Source organism: Kogia breviceps, chromosome 12, assembly GCF_026419965.1.
Source record: "Kogia breviceps isolate mKogBre1 chromosome 12, mKogBre1 haplotype 1, whole genome shotgun sequence".
NCBI classification, from domain to species: domain Eukaryota; kingdom Metazoa; phylum Chordata; class Mammalia; order Artiodactyla; family Physeteridae; genus Kogia; species Kogia breviceps.
In genome coordinates this window covers 40539897-40555351 of record NC_081321.1, presented here as the reverse complement: position 1 = coordinate 40555351, position 15455 = coordinate 40539897, and the positions used below count along the sequence as shown (strand labels likewise).

The following is a 15455-nucleotide window of genomic DNA, read 5'->3' as shown; positions in this document are numbered from 1 at the left end:
TATTATGTGGCTCTGGGGGTGAGAGGAAATGGTCCTGCCAGGTGGCTATACTTTGTAGGATGGAGCTGTATCTCTCACAGAGCCGCGTCTCAGAAGAAATGATCTTGATTTTCAGGACCTAACGTGAGGCCGCGGCGAACTACAGCAGGAAACTTGGGTGTCTGCAGGTTGCCAGCAGGGTGGGAGACTCCAACCGGTTGGACCAGCGCGAGCACTAGCTCTGCAGGAGACAGCTCCCGCCCGGGCCGCCGTGGCCCCGCCTCCAGCCTGACCTGGGGTGGGCGGAGCCTCGGAATTTGCCGTCTGCCCGCCTTGCTCGCCGGCAGCCGAGGGGAATACGGAGAATCCAGCCAATAGGAAGGTGCAGCAGAGGTCCTGTCGGCCAATCGCGGGGCGTGTAGGGGGTAGGCTGGCGTGGCGCTGGTTCCAGGGGTATGGATCCTCTGGCGCGGGGATAGACTGTCAGGTGGTTGCGGAGCCGGTAAGGTGGGGCGCAGGGCAGGTCAGAGGTCATGCGGCCGCCCGGCTTTCCCAAGGTTCCCCGGATGGAGGGCTGTCCTGGGAGCTGGCGCCGGGGCCAGTATGGGGCAGGCTGGGTGCCGAGCGGGGCTGGGAGGGGCGGCACGGGCTGTGAGGGTCTGGGCGCGGGGTCCAGATGGAGCCGCATTATTCGAAGGAAGACCGAGAGGAGGGCGCCGGGAGCGGGGGGCGGGAAGGAAACGCCAGAGGCTGCAGCGGCCTCATCTCTTTCCCTCCGCGGCCTAGGAGAAATGGCCGAACCTCCGGCCGGACCAGCCGCGGGGCCGGGACCCGTGATCGACGGTGCGTTGACCCGGTTTCACGCCGCGGAAGAGGCCGACGGCCATGGGGCAAGGTCCCCGCGGCCGCCTTCTTATCTGTGGAGACCTGGCGCCCCGTCTGCTCCCTGGGCCTCCCTTCGCCCCACTTCAACAAAAGAATTCATTTTACTGCAGCCGACATCCAGGGAACGCCTTCGTGTGAGGGGCTTGGGCAGGCCGCTGAGTACTTGTGTGTAGATTGGTTTTAGGGCTGTTTGTGCAGCCTCCAGGCACCTTTGTAGGGGGCATTATCGCACACGGTATGTGAGTGGGGTGGCAGCTCTCCATCTGTTTGGTTTCATATGTCCCTGCTTTTAAAGCTGTGCGAATTTTTTTGATGTTACACCTTTGGGTTCCTTTTCACTTGGTTTCCCCAAATTCCCTTCATATATCAGATTATTTCAAAGAGCATCATTGGGGGAGAAGTTGAGGAACCTGGGATTGGATTTTCCTGTGTGTAAAGTGAAGATATTCACATATCGTCCTCTGCTTTCAAAGGAGCGTTATGAAGTTAAGGGAATGTGACATCTCTTTAAAGTGAAAAGCAAAAGCAAAAATTATATGGAAGGGGAGGCAAGAGGAGACGGGTTTCCAGAGGTCATAATTCTAGTGAATATTGGTAGAAACCAGGGGACGCTGTGTTTCTACCTTGACTCCAGTGGAATCTGAACCCTGACTAGTTTGCAGCACTTCTTGGCTCTGTAAACCTTTTGAGCAAGGTGCTTAGCTTCTTTGTTCCTTTGTTTCCACATACTTAAAATGGGGATTGATAATATCAATCTTAGAGTTGGTGGTGAGTATTAAATGTGTTAATACTCTTAAAGTGATTAGAACAATTCCTGGCATGTAGGATTTTTATTATTACCTACAAGTGCCTTCTTTCCCCTAAAAGACTACACACTAAAAGAATTCTGGGGGCTTCCCTGGTGGCGCAGTGGTTGAGAATCCGCCTGCCGATGCAGGGGACGCGGGTTCGTGTTCCGGTCCGGGAGGATCCCACATGCCGCGGAGCGGCTGGGCCCGTGAACCATGGCCCCTAAGCCTGTGCGTCCGGAGCCTGTGCTCCGCAACGGGAGAGGCCACAGCAGTGAGAGGCCTGTGTAACACACACACACACACACGAATTCTGACCTTATTACTTACTTATCCTTGTTCAAAATCCTGTGAGCCTATTGCCAATGAACCCTTAGGCCTGTTTTCCATCCATGTTTTTCATGATCTGAGGCTATAGTATAATTACGTGTGACTAGACGTTTTCTAATGGGTGTTTATTTTATCATTAAATAAGGTTGGAAACTTCCTCTATGCAGTACTGGGTCTGTCCATGATAGCTGTGTTGGGTAAATGAAAACTTCTTTGTTTAGTTTTTCATGCATGATATTTCATTTATAGTCTTGGCCTAGACAGTTTTTTTTTTTGGACCCAATACCAAAAAGGCCATGATTGCAGCATTCTTGGTTTCTCATGTTTCCGGGATGGCTGGGACTTGGGCGGGGAATTTCTGGGCAGCCTGGCAGCACTTCTGTTAGTGAATGGGGAAGCTTGACACAAATCTAATCTTACTCTACTGTTAGGAAATCAGCGGTGATCCCTTGGAATAGTCCACAGAGCTCCTAAGCAGCTTTGGTTCAGTTTTGACTCCCTGAAGTGAAGGTTAGAGGTTAGGGAGTCATATTTATTGATACAAAGCAGCATCTTTTCTATTTGACTTTTAGTGCTAAGAGCTTGGGTGGGTGCTGTGGGATCAAAGACATCTTTATTCTCTGTTTCCTTACTGTGTATGTCTGCTGCCATACTTATGCCCTTTCTGTGAGCTTAAAAGTCCCTCTCAGATTCTCTTGGTACTGTCTGGAAGGCCCTAATGGAAGACTTTTTTGTCTTCCAGTTCTCCCCTTCCAAGAAAGCTGCTGTTTATATAGGTAGCATTACTGGGAACTAATCACAAAATAAGAAACTTTGAGTTTACTTAAAAAGAACATCGCTTACTGCACAGTCTGCTGGCCCAGTTTGCCTGAAGTACACATAGTGTAAGTTTAGTTATTTAGCTTTGGAGTAAGACAGTTTAGTACTTGTATAGGGTTGAAAGTTGGATGTTGGCTTGGTGAGAGTGGAGGACAGTCTCTTTGTGAAACCTCTGAGCTTTAATAAGGATAGGGAGTGACACTTTTAAAGAGTTGAGTGTTTGAGGCAGAAAGGGAAGCCTTTTGCCTTAATATTGTTGTCATCTTTATCATGTGTGTCCCTCTGGTTTTAATAAAATATTTTGGAAAAGGAGGCAGGGAGCATTTGACTGTACCGAATATAAGGAATTAGAAGTCCTAGATCCTTGTTGTCTCACCCATCCGATGCCATTTATTCTTTTGATAATTTAACAGACATGTATTGAACAATTAACATTTATTTGCCCCTGGAGACACAAAGACAAGCCCTCCAGGTATCATCAAGAATATCATGGATATAGTAAAACAACAATGTATTATGAACTATAATAACATCAGAATGGAATATAAAACAGTTGGCCAGGGCTGATAAAAATATATTTATTGTCTAATTCCTCTTCCACTTTCAAAAAAATTAATTTATTTATGGCTGCATTGGGTCTTCGTTGTTATGTGCAGGATTTCTCTAGTTGTGGCGTGCTGGGGCTACTCTTTGTGTGGTGTGCAGGCTTGTCATTGCGGTGGCTTCTCGTTGTGGAGCATGGGCTCTAGGTGCGTGGGCTTCAGGAGTTGTGGCACGTGGGCTCAGTAGTTGTGGCTCGTGGGCTCTAGAGCTCAGGCTCAGTAGTGGTGGTGCACGGGCTTAGGTGCTCTGAGGCATGTGGGATCTTCCCAGACCAGGGCTTGAACCCATGTCTCCTGCATTGGCAGGCAGATTTTTTAACCACTGTGCCACCAGGGAAGTCTTCCACTTTTAGTTTAAGGTCAGAGTAACTTACATTTTGTAAAGTGTAAGGACCAGTTCCCAGTAAAGACTTAAATTAGGAAATTAGGGTTCTCAGGCTTGTCTTTGTTCTTATTGCTAGTAGGTCATCTTGTGTGGGTTATTTTTGTTTGTTTTGGTCCCATTTATCACTAACAAGTGTCTATTAAAATTTTTAGGTAATGAAAGGAGGCTACAAGTTAACTATTGAACTTGTAGCAGGTTCCAAAGAGCAGAAGGAGGCATGTATGAGGCTGGAGAATCTTATATGTATTGTCTGTCTTTACAGACAGTTTTTCTTTGCTTTAAGCAACGAAACATAGAGGAAGATATGTACTTAAAATTGTTAAGGTCAGTCTGCATTCGGGGGCCGGTATCTGTCATTGGAATAAATAAGTTGAATGTAATCTAATGATAATCTTTCTTCACATTTGCCAGAGAACAGCTACTTAAGCAAGTATAAGGGCAAAACACTTTTTTTCTGAGGCAAGATGTGGGTATAGACTGATTTAATAGACTTTCCTACTTCGTTGTAAAGAGGTCTTTGAAATTTTCACAGAGCTTGGAGTTGTGTTCCAGGGTAGATGTGTCAGGCCAAGAGGCCCAGGTTGGGCCGCCAAAGGGAAATGCAGTGCTGTAAACTTCGGGTTTCGGGTTTCGGGTTGGAAGGAAATCGGGGGAAGCCTCACACTGTGAGAGCTGGGAGGAACAAAGACCAAGCTATAGTTTCTGGAAGTAAGATATTAGTGACCCTGACGTGTGAGCAGTCAAGGAGATTTGAAGCTGGCTAAGCCTCAGAGCTCTGAGCAGAGAAAGTGAAGAGCTGTATTTAATGGGTATTAATTGGGCCCTTCTAATTCTGAAGTCTCTGGTTGATGGGTGATATTTTTGTCTAAAAGTTCAGTACTTCTTGACAGCCTGGCCACGTTTCTCCCCATTGTTATCGTCTTTGACACCCAGGCAGCCGGTTTTATTATCTTCCTCTCCTTATCTTACCCCCTCTCTCCTCTTCTTGCTGCTTAAGATTTTCTCTTTCTCTTCTTTCTTTATCATTAGATGTTCTCCATGTCAGTTTTTCCTTTCAACCATCAAACAGATTTTCAGAAGTCTAACTCAGGTGGAAGTAGCAAACTTGATGCTGAGCTGAAATTGTAGTCCGCTGGTAGACTAAGGGAGATGTCTCCAATTTTGAGATTATTACTATGGAATACAAAGTCAGTAACATGAACAGTCTGTCTCAGTGGCCATTGTGCCAGAGGGGGGGGGGGATCTGATGCGTGTTAAGCACATTGGACAATAGCAGCACTGTTTGTACTTTATGAACTGGGTGTGCTTGTGTGACTTTCAGCTTACTGAAATATTACTCACTTAGGTAGAGGGAATTAGAGTTTCCAGGCCTTTTTCTTAAACTAACACCAGAGGGGCTTTTCACTTTGTTCTTATGTCAGGAAGTAAATGTAATCTGTCTCCAACCTTTTTTTCATTTTGTCATTTTATATCAAATTCATTTTAATGAGAGAAAAATTGGATTATTTTTTGTTCAAATTGAAAAAATAATTCCAAACTTCACACCCTCAATTATAATTTAGAAATTCACATGGCTTTTCTAAGTTGTTTCTCTCCCATCATCCCCAGTGGGGGCAAATTGAGTTTTGGAATTAATTAGATGTATATCCTGATGGAATTGGTGCTTCTTTATTGACCTGGAATGGAAAAACAGAGGAAGTAATAAATTTCTCATTTTAAAAAATGGCTAGCAATACTCCTTATTGAAATACATAGGGTTCAGACAGCAGTTAGATCTGTTTGAACCACTGAATAGTTCAGTTTTGTTGACCCAATCATCAGGGGCAGGAGCTCACCTTCATGAAGAACATCTTGCACAGTATAGATGTTAGATTAACAGTCATGATTTAGTAAGAATATCAAGTGCTTTAGCCTTAAACGTAGACCTTTAGAGAAAAGGGAATTTTAGAAGGATCTGGAAATCTTTACATTTTCTTCAAAACAAATGGAATTCTTTTTTATCACAACTCCTTTTTATTCTCTAATAAACAACTTGGGTATCACTTTTTAAAGCCTGTACATCTGGCAGTTTCCACTTTGTCACCAGCATGTTGCTGGCACTGAACATTGGCTGAGGAAACATCAAGGGAGAAGAGATGGCTTTGGCAGTCAACTTTAAACATGCCTGTTCACATTTATCTAATCAATTGATTCCATGCACACTTTTTTTTTTTTTTTTTCCGGTACGCGGGCCTCTCACGGTTGTGGCCTCTCCCATTGCGGAACACAGGCTCGGGACGCGCAGGCTTAGTGGCCATGGCTCACGGGCCCAGCCGCTCCGCGGCATGTGGGATCTTCCCTGACCAGGGCACGAACCCGTGTCCCCTGCATGGGCAGGCGGACTCTCAACCACTGCGCCACCAGGGAAGCCCCATGCACACTTTTCTAGTTGCCTCTGTGAAACTTCTTTTCCTACTTAATGTTGTCTCTGATTTTATTTATACAAGATGGGGGGAGGAAAAAAGGGGAGAGGAATTAGAGGACTGTTCAAAGACATTCCTCTCCAAAACTTAAAATTAATTTTAGGGAGACCTTTGCAACAGTGAACACAGTTCTAAAATCCGTGTTTGGGGAGCCTTTGCTCTCTGTAGAAGAATTTTATAAGAAAAAAGTTAATTTAAATTCAAACTTTTTTTTAACCATAGGGGGAGAACATTTAAGTTGAAGTTAAATATACTTCAATACTCAGTATTTCACACTTTCTTGGTGGCAATTTTAAAAACTGATTTGGGCTATCCAAATTGTTCTTCTAGAGTTCTTGTAAATGCTAAGAGAACACATGGAATTATTATTAATTAAATGTTCGGAATTTATTATAGCTAGTATGTGTTTGGGGGGGTATAAGTTTTTATTTTGATATAATTTCAAACTTACAAGTTGCAAGAATAGTATTAGGGAATAAATGCTTTCAGGATAAGGTGATATGATAGTAGTAAGCAGGTGCCTTGGGTGAACATGAAAGAGGGCCGTTTAACCCAAATTAGGGAGTCAGGAAACACTTTCCTGAGGAGAATTTTTCTAATTCTTTGCATTCAGGTGAAACTTCCAAATCACAGTTTCAGAGCTTGGTTGTTTGCACACTAAGTCAAAGTAGTAGTAAGTTAAGCTTGAGGCCATATATGCCTGCTAACCAGACGGCTTCAGATCTCTGATTATCCATTGTGAAGCTTTATCAGAGAGAACTGATAAGTCCCTGAAGTGTTCATTGAGAAACTGAGTAAACCTGTGTGACCTTTACGTTTTAAAAAAATAAACAATACAGGTACATAGTAAAAAAAAATTTTTTTAAGTGCAAAAACCGTATACAGTATATATTCAGTGAGAGGTCTTCTTTTCGCCTGACCTCTTTTGTGCTCCCCCACTGCTTCCTGTTAGGGACGGCAATACCAGTTTTTGGCATGTCCTTTGGACATCGTCTGTACATGTATGTGTGTATTCTCTCTTTCTCTCTCTCTTTTTTTTTTGCTACATAAATGATAGCATGCTGTTCTATAAACTGGGTTTTTAACTTCACAGTATATCTTGGAGATTGTTTCCTATTAATCCATATAGATCTGCCTTATTTATGGTATTCCATCCTATAAATGTACTAGGTTGTTTCAGTCTTTTTACACTACAAACAGTGCTGTGGAAAATATTCTAGCACATACTTCCTGTGGGACTGTTTCTTTAGTATGCATTCTTAGAAATGGAATTGCTGCATCAAAGGATATGTAGGCTTTTAACATTTAGACAGAAAATTTAATTAGCATTCTTATCTTGTAAAACAGACTTTTGATAAGGAATCGGATAAAATAGTTATTACATTGAACCATGAGTGCCATTTTTTTCCTGCTGTCGATTGCTGTTCAAGAGGAGGAAACTTACTGGCTTTAAGAAACGGTGACAGTGGTTGGGGGTGAGCTAGAATATCAAAGCAGTGTTAATCATAGTTATCAGAGTACTGCTGGGTTGATTCTTGTTGCTTGTATCTCCACTTGATCTTTTTCTTTTTTTTTTTTAAATTTTCTTTTTCTTTATTTTTGGCTGCATTGGGTCTTTGTTGGTACGTGCGGGCTTTCTCTAGTTGCGACTAGCGGGGGCTACGCTTCATTGCTGTGCGCGGGCTTCTCATTGCGGTGGCTTCTCTTGTTGTGGAGCACGGGCTCTAGGCATGTGTGCTTCAGTAGTTGTGACATGCGGGCTCAGTAGTTGTGGCTCGCGGGCTCTGGAGTGCAGGCTCATTAGTTGTGGCACATGGGCTTAGTTGCTCTGCGGCACGTGGAATATTCCCAGACCAGGGCTCGAACCCGTGTCACCTGCATTGGCAGGCGGATTCTTAACCACTGTGCCACCAGGGAAGTCCTGCTTTTTATTTTTTTAATTTTTAATTTATTTTTTATTTTTTGCGGTATGCGGGCCTCTCACTGCTGTGGCCTCTCCCGTTGCGGAGCACAGGCTCCGGATGCGCAGGCTCGGCGGCCATGGCTCACGGGCCCAGCCGCTCCGCGGTATGTGGGATCCTCCCGGAGCAGGGCATGAACCCTCGTCCCCTGCATCGACAGGCGGACCCTCAACCACTGCGCCACCAGGGAAGCCCCCCCTGCTTTTTATATATAAGTTTTAAAGGCCTGTTTCGGATAGGAATCTTACTCACATGTGTTAAACTCTTCTGTGCCTTCTGAAACAGGATATCAGTTATCAGTACAAAAGTAATCTAATTGAATCAGTTCTTCGTGAGTAGGACTGCAATTAGAAACTTGAGTTATTCTTAATAATAATATAATGTTAATGTTCTTTTAAAAAATAACCACTGTTAATGCTTTTTTGCACTTCTTCCTTTATTTATTTATTTATTTATTTATTGGCTGCAATGTGCAGCTTACAGGATCTCAGTTCCCCAACCAGGGGTTGAACCCGGGCCACAGCAGTGTCACTGCCACTAGGCCACCAGAGAACTCCCAATAATATTCATTTTTTCGGCGGGGGCCTGTGGGGGCGGGGATGGTACTCTGTGTGGCTTGTGGGATCTTAGTTCCCTGACCAGGGATCGAACCTGCACCCTTGGCAGTGAAAGCATGGAGTCCTAACCACTGGACCACCAGGGAATTCCCAATTTTTTATATATATATATATATATATTTTTTTTTTTTTTTTTTTTAATATTTATTTATTTATTTGGCTATGCCGGGTCATAGTTGCAAGCACTTGGGATCTTTGTTGCAGCATGTGGGATCTTTTAGTTGCAGCATGCTAGATCTAGTTCTCTGACCAGGGATCAAACCCAGGCCCCCTGTGTTGGGAGCTTGTAGTCTTAACCATTGGACCACCAGGGAAGTCCTCCCAGTAATATTCTTCATAACAATGTTCTCAGAGCTGATTGAAGTATAAGGAAGTTGCCTCATATCAAATAGCCCAAGACTTTCCCTTAAGAGAAAGTAAGAGCCATAGTCCCAGATCTGATTTGTGGTTTCTAGTTTATTGTGTGTTATCCTGGCTTCTTAGAATTATATGTAAAATAAAAGTAAAAAGGCTCTGAGTGGGGCCTAGGAGCTGTGCTGTGATTGGAATCCAAATGGCACTGCTACTGAGTGGTCGGATGTGTAAATCCCATTTAGATGAGGTGCTATTGTAACTGGCTGAAAGAGGGGTTGGATTTAGTCAGTAGTTTTGGGATCTGTTGGCGAAACCATCTGGTGGCTCAAACTCTGATAGGAAGGACGTTACTATTGTTCATTATAACAACATACTTGATATTGGTGACTATAGACATGAAAGATTATGTTTTCCAAATTAGCAAGTGGTGGTATGTTTTACATTCCACAAGATAGATGAAACCTAAAACCCCCTTCAGGTCTTTATTCTGTAATTTTGCAAAATATGTATAGAATATGTCGATAGACTATCAAAGAAAGTAGAGCACTGTTCAAATAGGGGCAATAAAGATACAATAGTGGAAAAAGACTATTTAAGTAGTAAAAGATAGCTAAGGGGAGGCTTCATCACTTTTTCTGTAGGATAGTTGTTATTGGGATTTAAGGGGGTGCAGTTAACAATTAATACTGCTTACCTTCCCCTTTCTAAATTTGGGATCAACTGAGAAATAGATTCCTTAATCAGTAGATCAGAATTTTACAAAATCAGCCTTATTGGTGGGATTGACTAGAGAATATGCCGTAGATCTGTGGCCCAATGGGCTTACTAATATTCCCCTGCCCCCCAGTTAAACTTAACCCAATAGGATGCTGTACATCTGGGGTACCCCTTACCCCCAGCTCCCCCTCAGGCTGCTTATTGCTGAGGGAGAGAAGTGCAGGCATGCTGCCTTGTCATCCTGGTGCCTCAGCTCTCCTTGAGAGCCCAGGAGGGGAGGGCCATAGTCATTAGTTTCTTCTCCCAGTTGTTGAAGTGTTGGGGAATGAGACCTGAAACAGCTGAAGCCTCTCTTCAGGGAAATGTGAGGCTGGGAAATAGTGACCCCCTACTTCTACTACCAGTGTGCTGGTGAGGTGCTTCCCCTTCCCCCTTTCCAGAAAATTGAAACATAAGCTTAAATTGTTAGATCAAAGAGAGTTATAGATCTCTGTCCTTAAAAACTCATCAGAATGTCGGTGGTTGGCGGGGCAGTCAGTCTTTTAAATATTTGGGTTAATCTGGAGGCAAAGGCAGAGACTGGGTAATTGCCTAGCAGCCTCTCTGTGGATGCTTATTAAAAACTATTTGCCCACTTCCCTGAAATACCTTTTGCTTCAGTTTGGTTTTGAAGTCTTGCCAGCAAAAACATGATTAAGACTTTTACATTTTTTATTAAATATTGTAATCATATTCTGAAAACTGTAATTATTTTCAAGGTTATCTAATTCAGTAGAACAATTATTCTTTCAGGTAGTAAGGGTTCAGTCATACAGAGTAACAGAATGCTGGTTCTGAACTTGTTAGTTTTAGTTTGTTCTTGCTAATTCCTCTCCCTCTCTTTTCTCCTTTGCAGAATCTTATTCTAAGAACTCAGGCACTCAGGTATCCACCATGGTGTTGGGTCCTGAACAGAAGAGGCCAGATGGTAATTTACAGCTTTGTGTTATTGTCTAATTTTTATTTGGAATTAGGCTTAAGCCAGTAACAGAAATTTACCATATTAACCTTCATGTCTTCTGTTCCAACAAAAATTGTCCCTATCTCCTCTCCCCCAGCCAACAATATCATCATGGAGACCTGCTCCATTCAGAGGTCACCACCTGGTAACTTAGTCTGTAAATGAAAATGGATTTATAACCACAGAGACTTGCCTCATATCTTATTTCCAGTTCTGAGATGAGCCAAGATTAGCTACAAGTTTGGTTTCTGTAGCAGTAATGCTTGTAAAGGCAGTATTATTTGCAGACCTGGCATAAAAACCTCTAGAGTGCTTTGTCTGCTCACAGCACTTCAGATGTGCATGAAACAGTAAAATACCCAGCCAGCACCTAATAGTGTATTTAATGAGACTTCTTAAGTGCTTTGACTAATCCTTCCTGATTCTAAATTTCTCCTTTAGAATTTCCATTCCTTTTCTGTACATTTCCTCCTCAGTTCTGTGCCACTTAAGGTGAAGTGGGTCAGTTCCCTATAGAAAGAAAGCTTTTGTTTTTCTGATTGGATGTTTCAAAGGTTTCTTGGAAACCCTGAGGTTAGAGCTTTGTGGTTAAAAATAGCCATTTGAAGGCTACAGCAAACTGGGCTTTGTATTAGCCCTTTTCTCCCAGACCCTCCCCCTCCCTGCTTTTAAAATTAACTGCAAAATGTAGGACTTAGGGAAACACTGATGATTAATCTGAGATGAACCCTCCTATCAGGAGGGTGACACCTCCCCCTCCCAAGTTCTTCACTGCAGGCCTTAGTCAGGAGGGTTCCTGTTTGGTGGTTTCCCTGCAGCTTCAGATTTTAGCCTGAAATGTGGCAGGAGTTTGCAATTTACACATTTTTGGAGAAGCCTGATGGAGGTGTAATTTCCAAGGATGATTGTTTGATTAAGTCCTACCAAATAACGGGAGGCAGGGAGGAGGAGAGAGGGGAGGGTCCCACTAGACTGACCTATTTCCTAATAAAAGTTAGGATTTTAGGTTACCAGTGGGACTAGTTTGGGGATGTTATTCAATACATTGAGCCTTAGACATACACTTTTTAGAAGAAAATGAAATGGTTCTAAAAATTGGCAAGTGGGAATAGAAGTGTGAAAGTAGGAGGAAACCATTGAGATTCATGCTGAAAACTGATGTAGAGCTTGAGTGACTGGGGAACAGGGGTGAGAGGGAGCTTTTTTATCATAAGCGTTTTTGTACTTCTCATATTTCCAGCCATGTGAACATACTGCCTATTCAAAAATTAATTTATTAAAAATATAAATAAAATAAAGTACTAGAAATTGAGATAGAGTCAGGTTGATCTTGTGCATTTAGGTATTAAAAAGATTTAATATCACCATTTCTAAGGATGAGCTGTTAGTATATTTTGTTCACTTTAATTCATTTCTTCTCAAACCTGTTAATTCAGAAGATGCTTCTGGAGACCACGGGGAGTCTGCCAGTCTTGCGGCCATCAACCCTGCCTACAGTAACTCCTCTCTTCCACAGTCCCCCGGGGGGCACCCAGAGGAGCCTTTCGCCACCTACTTTGATGAGAAGATCGCCATTCCTGAGGAGGAGGTTAGTGACAGGTCCTTGGAGGAAAATATTATTATCTAGGGGCAACCTATGAGTGGAAAGTCTGCTGGACAACTCCAGACCAGCAGCTTCAGGTCTAATTCTGGCACGCAATCTCTAAAGACTGAATTTTTGTTATCAGAGTAAACAAATGGATAAGGAAACTGAGGGCCTTGAAAAACCTGTTGCTAAGTTGAACTAGTGAGCATTTTTTCATGAAGAAAGTATGAATTCCATGTTCCCTTTTTTGCAGTGCCTTTTGTCCTATTTGGGTAGTGGTTGTGCACAGAGGTACTGATACTATTGCTTGGGTTTTAGAATGAAAGGCTGTTGGAAAGAGCAGGTAAGAGGAGGCCTCTTATTTGGACAGAGAGGTGGCCAGCTTATTGATGAGAAGTGGATAAGATGGACATGAAACTTGGGCGCACCCAGTATCCAACTTCCTAAATGTTCTTATGAAGCTAATACTGCTGCTTTATATGTGACAAAATAATAGATAAATTAGATCAGCAGTTTGGAGGTGATAATCATTTTGATCTGTTTTCCTCTTTTGTACAGTACTCTTGTTTCAGCTTTCGTAAACTCTGGGCTTTCACGGGACCGGGATTTCTTATGAGCATTGCCTACCTGGATCCAGGAAACATTGAATCTGATTTGCAGTCTGGAGCAGTGGCTGGATTTAAGGTGAACATCGAGTCCTACCCCTTTCCTTTTTAAACACACATAACACACCACATCCTCTTCCTCTATTCTTTCTGTTGGATATGAACCTCAGCGGCTACATGCTGATACTTCATTGACTGCGACACTTAAGTGAAAAATACCTTTCCATCTGTTTTTAAATTTTATTTTATCTACGTAGATCGTTTTTTATTTCATTTTACCCACATAGTTTTCTTGAACAAAGGAGAAACTGCAGATGGGAGAAACTAAGGCTCAGAAAGGTGCAAGGTGACCTAGCAGGTTCTGTGCAGAACATGATGCAGAACTCAGGTCATTTGATTCCTGACCGGGACTCTTTCCTGAACGTAGTGTTTCCTATTCACATGGCCAAACAACCAAACAAAAAATCCCAGTTATCTAATGAGTGTAATGGTGGGATTTTGTTCTTCTCTAGTTGCTCTGGGTTCTTCTGATGGCCACCATCGTGGGACTCCTGCTCCAGCGCCTTGCAGCTAGACTGGGCGTAGTCACTGGGCTGCACCTTGCTGAAGTGTGTCACCGTCAGTATCCCAGGGTGAGCTGTGTTTGTCTGTTACTCATATCATAGGTGACTGTGTCTGGCAACCTGTGCTGGCCCACTTGTGTACTGAAATAGTGGAGGATGTAGGGATCCGTGGCCCTGAGGACTGGGAATCCCAAGGGAAATTCTATAGCCCCTCTTGCGGCTGACCCATGTTTCTGTGTTCCTTCAAAATCTAACATGAGATTCACATTTCCCAGAAAGTTTCCTTAGAAAAATTGTTAGAGTAAACATTTACCTTTCACTCTGCCTTTTGGCATCTAGCAGTGCCCAATTCACAGAGGGGCAGGGGTATTCTGTCTAAGCACTTTCATTCATACATCCATAGTACTCCATCACTTTGCATTATGCATATTTTCTTTTTGGTTTGTCTTTGCCATAAATTTGAAGAAAGTGAGTTTTTTCCTTTTACTGCAAATTATATCAGGCAGGATCTTTGGATTTGTTAATAATGATTTTTCAGTTTACCTTGACCCTGGAGTTTACACTGTTCTCTGTAGTTTCCTTCTGCATATTTTGGGCCTTTCTTGCTGCTACCTAAGGCAGGAATGGATGGACCCAATGTCTGGAAGACAGCTTTAAACTGGCCTGATCTTTAGATAAGTACTAATCTACCTGCAGTTTGTCCCAAATGTTTAATCTCCTTTCCCGGCTGTGAGAAAGTATCCTTACCTGTTTTTTTTTTTTTTTCTTTTTCTTATATGCCTCTAAAAAAACCAAAACAAAGCAAAAAAAACACTTGAGAATTTATAATTTCTTTTAGGTTCTCTTTCTTCGTGTATCTTAGCAGTTATTTTTTGTGACATATTTTTTGGGTAGTAGGTACCTGGAGGTGTTCTGTTTTATTTTTCCTGGCCTCAGTGAGCCAGCACTACTTAATTGCTTTCTGCTGGATTATTTGACCAGATTAGTTCCCAGATTTTGTTATAGGACACCCAATTCCAACCACTTTGCCCGGAGTCCCTTTGCATATGTCTTTTTTACTTGCTTGTGCATTACTACATTAAGGATGACTCCAACCTTTTCATGCTTGTTTTGTCTCTTCAGCTATGGTCAGGATAGATATTTTCTTCTGCAACATTTCTGTTCTCTCCTGAACAATATTTTAACCATCTTAGCATCCCCATTTTCCCCTAAGACTTTTAGGATTGTTTTCAGGCAAAAAATTAAGTGGAAATAATGGATGGAAATTCCATTCTTCTGTCAAGTGGAAAGGAAGGAGAAAAAAATTGGAGTCAGCAGCTTCCCTGACCTTGACTCACAGGCTGTGCCACGTAGAAGCAGCCTGGTCTTCTCCAGCAAGGGGCCAAGTGGAGCTGAGTTCCGGTACTTTATCTCTAGTCCAAAAGCTTTTAAAGGACTGTTTATGGATCAGTGCCAAAATGTGAATTCCAAACTATGGGGTAAGTTCTTAGAAATGATTAATTAGAACCATATCTTTCTGCTGTTTGGTGTTTAGGTTCCACGAATTATCCTGTGGCTGATGGTGGAGTTGGCTATCGTTGGCTCAGATATGCAAGAAGTTATTGGCTCTGCTATTGCCATCAATCTCCTCTCTGTAGGAAGGTGAGGGGTTTTTCTCTAGAAAGTAATCAGTGTTTTGCTAGATTTCCAAGCAAGTGTAAAAACAAAAACCCAGCTCATTTTCAATTTTCAACTGAAGTATCAATACTTTTTCTGTGGAACCTTTCTGGAACCACCTTCTTCTCTCTTGGCAAATGTAGGTTC

General features: G+C 42.7%; 1 protein-coding gene across 7 annotated transcripts in view; it reads left to right on the top strand.

Moving 5' to 3' along the window:
- Positions 1 to 377: 377 nt before the first annotated feature.
- The window catches only part of SLC11A2 (solute carrier family 11 member 2), a 33769-nt gene continuing 18691 nt past the window's right edge, over positions 378 to 15455 (top strand). For 4 of the 7 annotated variants that reach the window (XM_059082848.2, XM_067009285.1, XM_067009284.1 and 1 more), the window contains exons 1-6: positions 516 to 822; positions 10795 to 10866; positions 12336 to 12487; positions 13043 to 13168; positions 13602 to 13721; positions 15187 to 15293. In XM_059082848.2, coding sequence (XP_058938831.2) covers positions 546 to 822; positions 10795 to 10866; positions 12336 to 12487; positions 13043 to 13168; positions 13602 to 13721; positions 15187 to 15293 — 854 coding nt within the window. In that variant the 5' untranslated portion in view covers positions 516 to 545. Of the gene's footprint in view, positions 482 to 515; positions 823 to 10794; positions 10867 to 12335; positions 12488 to 13042; positions 13169 to 13601; positions 13722 to 15186; positions 15294 to 15455 lie in introns of those variants that run through there. The other 3 variants (XM_067009289.1, XM_067009288.1, XM_067009287.1) reach the window with 1 other exon arrangement.